Consider the following 15161-nt stretch of genomic DNA (forward strand, 5'->3'; position numbering starts at 1 on the left):
TTCTGGGGAGGGTAAGAAAAATTCCCAATACTTAGTCGTTCCATTCCTGCACCGTGTAGCATTACTAATATTAACTACCCATGCCTATTACTTATTTTGAACAATACGGTGATGCAAACTGATAATAATAGCTATTATTATCATCACAAAAGAGATGAGATGAAATGCTACTTCTCATAAAGTTACTGATTATATTATGCCTAACTCTGTATAGAATGAGTCAAAACAACAATTTTGACACATTCTCAATCTCTTTTTAATAACATACTAGATAAATGGCCTATTAGGTCATTGTTTCAAAGAAATTTCTTTACCTACAGTGACTGAACATAGGAGGGAAAAAATATGGTAGAAGCAGGAGCAACTTTCAGCTTCCTGGGAGCAACTTTGGACCTTCCAGTGCTTCCCCATTGTCTTCGCAGGAAAAGTCACAAATGGCTATAATGTGGTTCACTTGATATGATTGTGAGCACCCAGATAGTAATCATGTGACCATAGTGACGTGGCAATGGCTGCAATTTCGTGAACTAGTTGCAGGTGCCCCTCCTTCAAGGTTTGCTGTAATTTTGAATGATATTTGAACATGTAGCTAAAAGTTCAGTGTTCCTTTTTGTATAATGAGAAAAGAAAGCTGGACTTTGCAAATAATTTTGCAAAGGGAGTCAGTGAGTGACAATTTGCTTCAATGAGTAATATGGATATTGCAGTAGTTTTAAAACCTTAAATATATTATAAAGTTATCCTGTACTTTAGTTCCTTCCTTCCTAGCTCCTCCATGTCTCTTTCTTTTTCTCTGTATACACACCTACACACACACACACACAAACAGAACATATTTCTCAGACTGAATGCTGAATTTGCTCAGATAAGAACTATATAATCCTACCCACCAAACAACATCTGTATTTAATGTGTTCCACATAGCATGCTGATATCATTTAGGGGATAAGGTGAAGCATTGGACATCCATAACTTCAACATGGCAGTCAAGCTTCTGGGAAACCTAATAATCCTCTGTCTTTGCATTACACTTGCATTTTTCTCTGTGACCAGTAATAATATTTCCTTCTAATACTGAGAAATGTGTTGTTTTATATTATAATAAGTTGTTGATTAGGAATGTGCACTGGCAACCATAATGAAACTAAATATTGGGGAAGATTAGGGCTATCATAAACCAGGCCTGAAAGTATAAAAGTTATTGATGAGAAAGAACTGGAATGAACATTCCAGTAAAGGGGCATGACTCTGCCTCTGTAGGATACTGATTTATGTAATCTCTGTTCCTTTCGCAAAACATTGTAACATTCAAGCAAAGAAACTAAGTTACTTACCATCTGCTTATGGCTTGGGAAGAATGTTTGTTCTACAAGAGGGAACTTCTCAGGACCCAATGAGCTGACAATCTTAATTAGCTGAGAGAACTAGGAAAGAAGAGAGAGAAGAATGGAGGGAGGGAGGGAGGAGAAAGGAGGGAAGGATGGATGGAGGGAGGAAGGAAGGAAGAAAGGAAAGAAAGAAAGAAAGAAAAGAAGAGGAATCACTTTGGAGCAATATTACTAAGTGGACAAATGTCAAATACAAATAGACATGAAGAGTTATGTCTCTGCTCCCTCATGTATTATCCTAAATATTAATGTATTATTGCTGTCAATCACACCATCTGTAATAATGCATGCTGAAAATCCTTTTGGTTACAAGCATGCATGTACATAACACAATCTTAAAATTATGTCAGGTTTTGAGTTTAAACAAGTGAACATCCAACATCCATCTTATGTTTGTGCTAATGATATGATTGTTCTCTCTCCAATCCCAGTTTGAAATCTCTACTGGCTGTTTACCACTATAGCTGCCTTTGAGTTGTCCATCCTAAGGGTGCTGGCATACTACATACAGTGTATAGGCTCTTACTTCAGATCGGCCTCTGGTTGCAAGTACAGAATGAGAAGAAAATTATATTTTATATTATATTTTGCATGGAGCTTTACCTTTGCTGAAAAACTGACGTGCTCATCCTACATGTACTAAAGAGATGCAAAAATGATATAGCAAGATCTTTTGAAATTATATAGTGATCTTTTATGAATGGCATGTGTCATTATAGAGACATTTTTGTGTGTGTGTATGTGCCTTCAAATTAGTGTTTACTTCTGGAGACTGCCTGAACAAGTCACTGCAGCTTTCTTGGCAAGGTTTCAGAAGTGGTTTGCCACTGCTTCCTTTTTTAGAACTGAGGGTGAGTGACTGGCCTTCTTACAACTAACTCAAATATCTAATTACAAAACAAAACCAAAAACCCTGTTTTATCTATTTTAATGAAACAACATATAAGTCAAAGCAAGGCTCCCTAACTAAAGTCCATATTCACAGTTACATAGCTTGTTTTTGCTTAATAAAAGGGAAATAAATAGTTAAAATATTTCAGATCTGCATGACTGCTCATTTATAGGAAGGCATAATTATAAATGATAGTCTCTTCAATGTATTCTGTCTATGTCAATTCTATCTACATTAACAATATGCCACAGGAGGGTGACAACTCGATATGAAATATATTTCATATATAAGATTTCATTATTGTTTTATTGAAGGTGCAAGAAAGAATTCAGTATTTTATAGATAATATTTTTACCCTTATTAGAATGAGATAAAGGAAAATAAATGGGATTTATTGCATATAGTGGAAATTGCAACCTACTGCAGTATAGAAGGGGTTTTAGACTGTTTGGTTTTTTTTTCATGTCTACATCAAGTCTATATAATTATGAGAAATGATACAATATCTGGAAGTTTGGGGATTAATGTATGGATACAGGCCTTGAATAAAATATTCAATTAGAATTGCATCTTCAATTTTCAAGGACATTGAAATGTTCTTAAAATGCATGTAAATTAAAAAATTAACACAGGAAGATTTTAGTGATCACGGCTATATTTTTGACATAGAAACACTGGCACTAATTTGTACAAATCTTTCTGCAACTTTCTGGGATCTGAGTCCCATGTTCAGAATGTTTGCATATCTACTTAGTAGAATTACAATATGCAGCATTTAATTTTGTAATTTGTAAATTTCAGTTTTGTAACACATACATACTGTATACAATGTGTATGTGTACATGCCAATACAAAGATGACCTATGTGACTATATATATGATTATATATCTCTGCTCTCAATTTGTTTTAAATATATATGGAGAGCAAGAGTGCTAGATCTGGGTGGATGGCACAAGCAATTGCACATGGTCTCAGATATGTCAAGGCCATCCTACGTAAAGTGGGCAAGATAAGGATATAAATGAGCAAGGCCAGTACAAAACTGATTAGTTAAATTAAGTTTAGTTTTAATGGAAATACAGGTTGGCTCAGTATATCTGTCCCAGCATAAAACTATGAATAATATAAATAAAAGTAATTAGATAGCAATAGCACTTAGATTTATATATCACTTCACAGTGCTTTACAGCCCTCTCTAAAGAGTTTACAGAGTCAGCATATTGCCCCCAACAGTCTGGGTCCTTATTTTACTGACCTCAAAAAGAAGGAAGGCTGAGTCAACTTTGAGCCAGTGAGACTCGAACTGCCAAACTGCTGGCAGTCAGCAGTCAGCAGAATTAGCCTGCAATACTGCATTCCAATCACTGTGCCACCACTCAGATCTTGAATCCAAGGAACTAGATGAAGAGTGTTAGATTTCAGAACCTCTGAATGTCTTGTTAATCAAACAAGCACCCATTCCTATTGTCTGGGTAGTGTATTTACTCCTCTTTCTCCTCATTAGTTGCATTGCATCTCAATGAGTCAACCTAACTGAGATACTAGTCCTCCCTTATGAACTGCCTTGTTTAGTGACTGTTCAAAGTTATGATGGTGTAAACAAGATACTTTTGTAATCAATCCTCACATTTATAAGAATTGTAGGGTCCTGCAGTCACCTGACTGTCATTCAGCATCACATGACTGCTTCACAATGGCCCATATATATGACGTGCAGCATCCTATGGTCACCCGATTGCCACTTGTGTGCTTTGCAATTGTCTTATGACAAACAGAGTTAATAGAGAAAGCAGAAGTAAAATCATAAATCTTGGGTCATTTGATGTTTTGCTTAACAACCACAGTGATTTGTTTAACGACCAAAGGGGAAGTGAGGTTGTCAGCACATCTCAGTCAGGTGATGTTCAACTCAGCAACTGTGGTGCTTAGCCTCTCTTGGATGACTCAGATGACTTAGAGAGACCAATCAAAACAGAGTGAAAAGCAGGAGGAATAAATACAGATATATGTCCTAATCCTACCTCTTAAAAAATATACTCTTCACACATACAAAAAGCCCTTTCTGTGTACAGATAAATTATTTTTAATGAGAATAGCTATAATAGTGGAATCTTGGAAGTGTGACTGCGTTGTACTTTCCCCCCCCCCCTTCTTATACTCCTGTGAATTAGGGAAACATCTGCCTGGGCCTCTTCTGCATATTTTCTGTCCTTGTGGACTTACAATATATTTTGCCCTGTGTTGCTTGAGTAACAGAGCTTGCATATCAGATCATCTTACTTTCTCTCCACAGGTTTTATGCAGTGCCACTCTCCAAATTTATATTTTTTATTTTAGCTACTGTCCTTTTTTTGACAAGGTATTTGAACATTATAAGTTTCAAATAAAATGAATTCATGCAGAAATAATTTAACTATTGTGTAAAAGTGTGATTGTCTATGTTTTTATACTATTATGATGAGAGTTCTTTAGTGACTAGTAAAGAAAGCAGCCTGAGATAGAGGTGGTTGTGGAAGCAATTTAGAATTTTCCAGAATTAAAAAAGAACTTCAAAATAGAGCTTTCCAAAGAAGCAAAACAAAACAAAAAAATATTTTTGCCTTCATTCCCAGCTTTCAGGGTAGGCAATGTTATACAAGATGCAGAAAGGGTTTTTCTAGAACTGATGAAATGAGACATTTAATGCTGAAATGGATTAAACAGCTGAGAAATGGTTTTGTTTAGGGAAGTAAAACAGTTGTATTATTTACTGAAATCTTCAGTAGTGGAAAAGATAAAGAATTTGATTTAAGTTTTTTTAAAAAAATATTTTGTGCTAAAAATTGACTTTCAAATTCCTTCATATACACATTGTATATACCTAAAGAACTCCCTTTTCTCCCATGTGAGGATATTTAAAAATATCACCTACCACCCAGGGTTTGCTGCAGAAATTGTAGATAGAGAAAAGTGAATTGATGCTATGAACCCCACCGTATTGGAGACCAATGATAAGGCTGCGAAAATCTTCTCCTAGGGCCATGCTGTAAGCATGCTGACGGATGAGAACAAAATCAGGCTTGAAGGATCTAGGAGAAATAACCAAATAATACAGTTAACAGTCAACTGAATTCTCCTATTACAATCTGTTTTTTTCTTTTCTGATTCTTCCTCTTCTGCTTTCCTAAACCTGGTGACAATTTCTCAAATTTCAAACTAAGTACTTATTACAGCTCATTAAAGACATCATTTAAACTTTCATTGCCTATAGTAACAGAGTTTTAACACTTTGAATACATTTCTTATATATAATCCCATAGAGTTCATCCCACACTAGAATGTTGTGTGGTAAGATCTAAATATATTATTTTAGTATAACAAAGCCAACCAGAAGTTGTTCTCTAAGAATTTTGGATAAGATCCCATGATACTTTTTTCAATGTTCCATACAGATGACAAAAAATAATTTCTGGATCTTTGGAGGTAGAAATTATTAACATGTATAAAATTATAATAACATTTCTGAATGCAGTGCATGCGTTTTCTTAGAAGGTTTTTTTCCCTGCAGAATACAGCATTAAATAATCACATAAATAATGTTTGTTATAGTCTCAGGAGCTCAAAGGAGAATTGACTTTTGAATCTGCTACCTTTATATCCAAGTAGCTGAGACATCTCTAGAAATATTTTAAGTTGATTTTTCTCATATTCTAATTTTCTTTTCTTGCAAATTTGTACATTTTGAATGTATTTTTTTCCTGAACACTTCTACAGTTTCAGCTATTTCTTGTTCAGAGATTATTTTCAGCAAGGCAAGGATAGCATTTAATTTAATTTGGTTGGGTTTACTGTATATTAATATTAAGTTTAATTTGGGTAATACAATAAATTAATATTAATATTGTATTAAGACTATTAATTTAAATTTTAGGCACAAAATTTCACGGCAAGAAACCCATGGAATCATAAATCGTGCTGCTTGTCTCATTAGTCACCACAATGTAAGAGAGGAAAATGTAGTTGTACATAGTAGTCTATTTTGCACTGTACTCCATGCAAATATCTAAAATTAGTGCCACTTTATGTGCCAATTTGATATTCTAAAGGAAAGGAAGCAGTTAACTTAGCAGTTAACCAAGTAACTAACAAGCCACTATAACCTTGGTAATTTTATAAAAGCAAGACTTGCCACATATCCTATCTGGCCTATGTGGTGTTTTTACAAGTCTGGTTCATCTCCCCTGTCTAGACAGAGCACAGAAATAACATACAGGAATTTCATTTGGCTTATTGCTCTTTGGAAATTGGTCCAAATTTGCCAAATTGTCCATAATAAGGGAAGTAAAATGAGAATAAAATAAATAAGGAGGAAGACCATTTTACACATACAAAACAGGTTTCTACTCTCAAGGAATCCTCGTTTGCCTCTTACAGTTAAAGGAAGGTTTTTAAATTTTAAATTTACAAATTTAGCTGAGATTTTTGCATGACAGGAAGTGCTGTATTGGAATTAGATTATTTTCTTAAATAGCGATTATTGGACTATTTTTCCAAGAAGAATAAACAATTAGGCACAAAATTGGGACAAGTACAAGTTGCTGTGGTATTCTTGGTCTTCTCAAACATACTTGAAGCAGGGGAAAAACTGGTGACCCCACCAGTTGAGGAGACCGTACAGCTTCTCTGTTTCTCTTCACATGAGATTTATAAAGCCATCTTAGAAAAGGCTTAAGGTTTATGCAAAGAAATGAAAACACTGAACAAACTTCTTAAGCAAAATACTTCCCAAGGAAAGGAACAGAAAGATTTTGAAAGACAGGGTTTATTAAATAGCATTTAATAAAGTAGACCACAACCTACTCCTTGGTAAGCTAGAAAAAGGTAGAATAGACAACATCGCCACCAGGTGGATCTGTAGCTGGCTGGCAAACCTTACTCAATGAGTAGTTCTCAATGGTACTACATCCACATGGAGAGAAGTGAGCAGTGGGGCACCACAAGGTTCTGTCTTAGGCCCAGTACTCTTCAATATCTTCATAAATGACTTAGATGAGGGAATTGAAGGGGAACTGATCAAATTTGCAGATGACACTAAATTGGCAGGAGTAGCCAACACCCCAAAAGACAAACTCAGGATCCAAAAAGATCTTGACAAACTTAAATAATGGGCCCTATCCAAAAAAATGAGTTTCAGTGTGGAGAAAAGCAAAGTCTTACATATAGCCATGAAAAACTCAAAGAGCAGGGGGTTGGACTAGATGACCTCCAAGGTCCCTTCCAACTTTACTACTATTACTATTACTAATAGGCGTGATCTGGCTTAAAAACAGCAACTGTGAAAGGGACTTTGGAGTCCTAGTGGATGATGTGCAGTGTGCAGCAGCAACCAAAAAAAGCTAATACAATCCTGGGTTGTATAAACAAAGGCATAGAATCAAGATGACACAAAGTAGTATTACCGCTTTATAATACCCTATTAAGACCGCACCTGGAATACTGCAGCCAGTTTTGGTCACCATATCACAAAAAAGATGTTGAGAGTTTGGAAAAAATTCAGAGAAGAGCAACTAAGATGATCAAAGGCCTGGAGACTAAAACATGCAAAGAACGGCTGCAGGAGTTGGTTTGGCTAGTCTAAAGAAAAGAAGAAATAGAGGAGACATGATAGCAGTGTTCTAGTATTTGAGGGGCTGCCACAAAGAAGAGGGAGTCACGTTATTCTCCAAAGCACCAGAGGGCAGGACAAGAAATAATGGTTGGAAACTGATCAGAGAAGCAACCTGGAATTAAGGAGAAACTTCCTGACAGTGAGGACAATTAACTAATGGAACAGCTTGCCTCCAGAAATTGTGGGCTCCCCATCACTGGAGATTTTAAAGAAGAGGCTAGACAGTCACTTGTCTGAGATGGTATAGGTTCTCCTGCTTAAGTGGGGGGCTGGACTAGAAGATCTCCAAGGTTCTATTCTATTCTATTCTATTCTATTCTATTCTATTCTATTCTATTCTATTCTATTCTATTCTATTCTTTAAGAATTAAGAATCCTTGCCCCAGACTAAACTCCCTAAATGTGTAAAGTATAGCTCCCAAACACTTGAAAGTGTTCCACTCTGGTCTTAGCACTGTTATTTCCAGGGTTATTCAAGAGTTTGTTTGTCGTCTTTAGATTTATAAAGTTTGGGATAGGAAAAATGAAACAACATTTATCCCTGCTTTATGTCCTTATTATATAATCAGCCATCCCATGAAGTGCACCACACTCGAAGTCAAGTATTTTAAGTAGCGGGGCCCAAGTTCTGGAGTTTAGCTCATTCTCTATCTTAAGGCAACAAATGAATACTTTGCAGCTAGTGCTTTATTTATATATGTCCCACTGAATTGTGTCATTACTTTCTCTTTTAATTCCTTCACACCTGAGATTTGATGAACATAATAATGCCAAACTGAATGATAACAAAAATCAAGTATAAAATACTTTTATAATTAAGAAATTATAATTAAAATAGTATGGTAGTAGGAAGAGAATGTACAAGTCCAAATATCTGGGTGTGAGGGGTATGGAAAAATGACAAAATATGCATAACAATGCAAAATCTATCCTTTATGTATTTTTGAGAGATATTGTGATGCAAGTAAGTTGGATTTTGCTCTGTTATGTAATTTTAGTTATTTTAGTGTCATGATGGTTAGGAATGGATGACTGTATAGTACAAGATTTCCTGTATGAAATCATATTATGTTCATTTCACCAAAGAATAAGTAGCAAGTGAATGAAAAGAGAGAACATGTAAAAGCTACTTGAAGAATAAGACAAGAAATTGGTAGAATTAAGGCTGCTTGATAGAATTAATAAGTAAAAATGGTGGTGGAAAAGAAAAATATGAGGAAAGAATATTGTATAATTTGTGTAGAGAGAAAAACATATCTGAAAGAATATAATCAAAAATAGCAAGGAACTTAAATGTAATCCTGTAATAACTAAAAGAGGCATCCAAATGCAGCGTGATTTTGATGATGGAAATTAAACACTGGAAGTGGTTGAAAAGAACTAAAAAAGGAACTTTCACTGAATGAACAGAACTAAAAATAAAAGTGATGACATGATTTTGAAAGAAACTAAAGTGATGGAATACTGGAATGGAAATTTTACAGAATTGTATTTAAATAATAATATGTTGAAGAATAGAATTAAAATAAATACTACAGCTCTTAGCATCCAAGAAAATGGATGAAAAGTAAGTAATTAATGCTGTGAGAATGTTGAAAAATGGTAGGGCTACACATATGGCTGAAGGAATCTTAAAATATAGAGTGACTGTGAAACTTGTTTGACAAGTCTAGGAAGACTGTATCTGTCCCTAACAACTGGAAAAATGCTATTTTATTTTCTTATACAAAGGGAAAATTGACAAAAGGAAATGTAAAACTACTAGTGTGGATAGAGAATTTGTTCAACAGAACATTCAGCAAGTATGAATAGGAAATATATATATATGTTTTTGTTGGTTGATTTACAAAAATATGACACGTTTGAATTAGGGGTTTGCATAAATATGGAGTTAAAGTTTGATTAAGCTATTTTAGTGCAAGTTTTGAGCTGAGAAACTTACAGATATCTATGATAGTAAGATGTGTATGTTCCCATGATGTAGTTAATATCTAATCCAGCAGATACTCAGAAATCATGTAAAATTTGTTATGTCATAAAGCTTTAGTCTTTGAAGTAATAATTCATGTGTTACTGAATTGAAATATTTTCCACTATTAATAAAAAAGTATAAATTATCCAGATTAGAGGAAAGGAAGGGAAAGTAGTATCTAGTATAATTTCTCTAGGTATTCATAAAGAAGCAATGTGGAACAGACTTATTGTGCTTCAGATGGGCTCATGTGAGGTTGCTTCTGCATCCAACCTATTTCCAACCAATATAGATTCTAGATTATATATGATGTAACTCCAAGGTAGATCATTAATCCTTAGTGACCTCTACTAGAAATAAATAATTGTAAGGACCAGTTAAATTATAGCTGAAGATCCCGTATGAATTATATATCCATTCCCTGCTCATACTTCCTGCTTGCTAGCCTCTAGATTTTATGCCTCCTATAATATACTCTTCCATGGTGTTCTTACTATATAGGTTCTCTCCTCCTGATATTAGCTTATCTTTAAATAAATGAATAAAACTTGGGCCAGACCTGGTTATTTGATCTTCCTTACTATTTCAATTTCTAGTTATTCCTCTGCAATTCATTTTCTTTCCCCTTTTGGGCTTTCTAGCAGATTTTTGCTTCAATTCCTCCTGTATTCATTCCTCTTTTAACCCTTTCTGAAGGTACCACTGCCAATGGCCTTCACTTAATCTTGTAGCATATTTTTCTTTCTGACTGCTGCTCATTCCTTTCCCCAGTCTAGGGCAAATGAGAGCCATTTTCCGATCAGTCCATCTCTTAGTAACTTAGAGTTTGGGGTTAATTGTTGTCCTCACAAAATCCTTTGATGAATATCATAATCCATGTCACCCTTTTTATCATCCTTTAAAAATATAAATTACATGTCTTTCAGGTTTTCACATATGCAGTAAAACTATATTATTCCAGGCAACGAAAATGTTATTATTCTAGGATGCCTTTTATGATTTTTATTTCTTTTATATATACTTAACTGTTGGTACGTTCCGCTGTTATTTTAATGTTCCTACTAACTACCACATAACCTTTTTGAGGAACAAGAAGGTGATGAGGAAATCATAATAAATGCACAAAAATGTAGAATTTAAATGGGATTCTAAGGCAACAGGTCACAACCCTGGCAGGACTCCCAATTAGATTGGCAAGAAGAATCAATGGGAGAGCCAGTTTTAATTAAAGAATGAATATGATTATAACAAGGAAACAGCGACCTCTGCCCTCTCCATTGTACTGACAGCAAGTAATTGCTACTCAAAAACTAGCATAAAGAATAAATCTTGTTAGGCAAAAGAGTTGAAATTCAGACATACAGCACCAAACTATTCCATCCTGGTACAAGAACACTTATAACTGCAATTTGCTCCTTACTGGCTGGCACTACTTTATCAGGCTGACTCAGTGCTCCCATTTAGCCATACCTTCAGAATAATAATTACTTTTATATCTAATCTGTTTTCTCTTGAAGATCTACAGAATCCCTCAAAGGTTTCTTCAGATTAATTATCATCCTAGGTAAATGATTCTGCTGAGTACATTATAATAAATGTATTCATAATTTATTTTATCACAGTTTAGCTAACGTGATCTGGAAACTTTTCAAACTAACATATAAAGAAAGTCAGCCTGTGACTAAGTAGAATTCTTTGACCAAAATATCACCTTCAAATCTCCTTTACACATCTGGTTTATACTTGTGGCCTTTCATTAAAACACTAATGAAAAATCTCTTGCATATCTGAGTTATGTTTAGTCCAGTCTTTCAAATATTTGGTACAGATACATTTTATAGGAAGGCTATAAATGGTTTCTGGAATCCAAACAGGTCACCTCTAGACTATCACAGGTACTTTTTTTTAGCTTACTCTCCTGGAAAGTGATCTTTGGGCTCCATCATTTTCTTTGAAATGATTAGTGTCATCTGGAGAAATGTCTTTTAAGCTGTCACTTAAAATAGAACATCCTCAGCAAGGAGATTTACCTGAAAGCAATATGAATATCTTTCCAATGCCAGTTAAAGGCTACTGATCTTTTACCATAGTTATCCACTAGTTTTGTTTTGAAACTTATGTTTTATTGCTCTTCTGTGCTATATAGCTGATTTTTTTTCTGAATAGAGGTGTGTGTGCATGTGTGTGTGTTTATATATGCGTGTGTTTATTCTTACAAAAAACGTGATACAAGACAATACTTTAAGAAGCACAACCTGAGACTGGTCAACTTGATTGTATTTATGACTTTTATTGCATTACTACAATCTGTTCAGATTTAGAAACCCTTATGTACTGAAAGTTCTGTACTTTCTAATGATTTGGGGCAACTTTTCATTTAGTTGGAATTATGGATTGGAGAATACTTGTATGAGCAGCAAGATCCAAGGAGATTCATTTGAATATTATGAGAAACACATACTGACACTGCTAAACATCTCCCCTATCTACCTTCACCCATGTCTAGTGTCTACCGCATTATTTCAAGGATAATATATAAGACAGATGTGTTGAGAATCCCAAGGGTCAAATCATCACTGTTTTGACCAAATGCTGAGTGTTTGCAGTAATCTCCCAAAGCAGACTTCTTTCACAGAGACAAAGGAAAGGAAGGAGTTCTAAGGCCAAGTCTCTGAACCCCAGAATGTGAACCTTTGCCCTGGAAGTTACAACCAAAAGAAGGGAGGGAGAAATACAAGCAGATACTTTGGATTATGTCTGCAGAACTATGAATAAGTTAGTGCTTCAAATTGGGTTCTGGTTTGAATAGGGAGTCTGTGAAGAGCTCTGGAATGTAATGAAATATGAGAAAACAGGAAGGTCCAGATAATCTGTAAGACTGGATTAATTTAGGGGATGGAAAAAGTTATTGAGAAAACACAACTAAAGCATGAACTAGAACAGCCATGTTTTTCTCCCTCAGAAAATTTGGGATTCTGAAAATATTCATCAAATTGAAATTAGCAATCCTCACTGTAAAAGAAATACATGGGTCTTAACTCAGCAAATCGTTAAGATTATGAGGCAATGAGAGAGAAAACTGTGGCAAACAGGAAGCCTTAGAAACAAATGGGGAAGGCACAATAGAGAATGGAAAGGATGATCAGGCTGAAACATTATTCTGTCCTTCTTATTCATAATTCAGACTGGAACAGTGGGAAAACATGCAAGACGAAACTCCAATAAGGTATTTTGTTATGATGACCATGTGCCATCATTGACATAATACTGATACTAATACTAATCTAAGGTCAGGATTTCCTCTTAGTTCTGGAATGGGAGGAAAGTATGGCAATAACTAGCTATGTGGATGAGCATTTTGCTTAATTCCTTAATCTGCGTATATTTCTCTCATTGCAGTTTCTTAGTACCATCTATGTTCTGCAATATACTGTGCTATATGATTACCTAATTGGCTATGGTGATCCATCAGAATTTCTTAATAACCATTTGTATGATCTTGAAGTCAAATCCCTAGCATAATGGCATTTATATCACCAAAGTCAGCAGGATTAATGGGCACATAGGCCCACAAAGCTAGTGACTATGAGAACACAAACAGAAAGAAAACACAACTAAGAAGAAGAGTGCACAAACAAATGTGCTGCAAATATGAAAATCATAGCTTGCAGGGGCCATTTATTTATTTCTTCATCAAATTTATATGCTGCCCATCTATTACTGTAAAGTGACGCTGGGAGGCTTTTAGCATACATGAAAAGCAACTCATGAACAGAAATATTGCTTTTAACTCAGTTGTAATGAACACAACATAAATGTACAAAACAACTGTTTCATACTCAGTCTAAAGAAAAGGTGAAGATGTCCTCAAAATTAGCTTGACTCTTGATGATTACATAGACACAACCATATTGGTTTCTTGGAAACACTAGTGGTTTGCTATTCCAGGATGCTTTTTTAAAGTTCCTGCTGTATCTACATCTCTTGTGTTCCTGCTCATTTTCTATCTAAGTAGTAATCAAATCCAACTCTGCTTAGCTTCCAAATCAGGTAATGTTAGCATAACAGCAATTAGTCTGCAAAGAAAGTTACTTCACTACTGTTGAGCAGATCAACCGAGAATGCAAAATTAACATCAACAACCAAGGCTTAGACATTGGTCAGTGTGGGAAAAGAAAGACTTATCTTAATTGTTTCTTATCCCAACCTCCTTTTAATTGATTAAATTCCATCAGGTCAGAATCCACTTTTAACTACTCCATAAACAGATTTTCTCCAAGATGATATGTCCTGACATTTTAGCTCTATTAGTTACAAATGAAACAAATATAGGACATAATTACATTTCATAATTTTTGCTTGTAAAAGCAAGTTATCAGCCTACCTTTCTAGTTACAAAATACATTTATTTATATATTTTTAATCCAAGGATATGCACATATCTTAATCAGCATTTGTGGTTATTTGTCGATGTGGGATTTCCTAATAGAGTAATTGTGGAGCTTCTTTTGCAACAATTTTACTCATTTTCCAACATCTCAACAAATAAAACTGTTTCTGAAAAACAAATCCCTTTTAACAACCAAAATGCACCACAAACTGGATCTTTTTTCGACAGCTAAAGGCTGTAGCAAGTTGTTTGCAACTATCTATTCCTTATTGACAGAACTTGAGAAACACGCATTTAGTTAAAAAAAAAAGCAAGGACAAAAGTTAATTGGAAGGAAACAAAAACTTTAATATTTGTCACCTGACCACTTTTGTGCCATTCCTGATGACCTGCATGTCTACCATACAGCCAGCAGTTGAATAGGCAGCCAAGTTGAGTTCTGAAAATTCTGCCTGAAGTGGAAGAATAAAAGAACACAGGGTTACTTGATAACATAACACAGAGAATAGAGTGACCTATTTGCAAAATTCTCTTTCAAATGGAATGTTTGCCTCAAGATTTCCACAGCAGCAGCATGTCTAATTAGTGCTGTTTTGCACAGGAAACACTCAAGAAGTGTTTATAGTCTAATAATAAGTGGGCTATGAATTAGGTTTATTGCAATCATCATCATCATCCCAGACCAAATCCAACAGGAAAATTATTTAAATAGGACTTGGGTGCTTATTTCAAACATCACATCTGGGTTTATTTTTGACATCTGGCATGACTGACCAGCTATAAACTTAACAAAGTTTTGTGCTTGTGGTATTAGCCAAAATTTTCATTATATTTTAAGAGAATTCCATTTGAAAACACTGAACAATTTTAA

The 15161-nt window shown here is 34.8% G+C and overlaps 1 protein-coding gene across 1 annotated transcript in view; it reads right to left on the reverse strand.

Annotated features, from left to right (window-relative positions):
• Nucleotides 1-15161, reverse strand: part of SYN3 (synapsin III) — a 227151-nt gene that overhangs the window by 164601 nt on the left and 47389 nt on the right. The window contains exons 4-6 of the mRNA XM_039363924.1: nt 14651-14742; nt 5193-5349; nt 1335-1424 (exon numbers count right to left, since the gene is read on the reverse strand). Of these exons, the coding sequence (XP_039219858.1) occupies nt 1335-1424; nt 5193-5349; nt 14651-14742 (339 nt within the window). The remainder of the gene's footprint in view (nt 1-1334; nt 1425-5192; nt 5350-14650; nt 14743-15161) is intronic.

The sequence above is a fragment of the Crotalus tigris genome, unplaced genomic scaffold (genome assembly GCF_016545835.1).
Source record: "Crotalus tigris isolate CLP2741 ecotype Arizona unplaced genomic scaffold, ASM1654583v1 scf7180000019630.4133010339:1179603, whole genome shotgun sequence".
In the NCBI taxonomy this organism is placed as follows: Eukaryota; Metazoa; Chordata; class Lepidosauria; order Squamata; family Viperidae; genus Crotalus; species Crotalus tigris.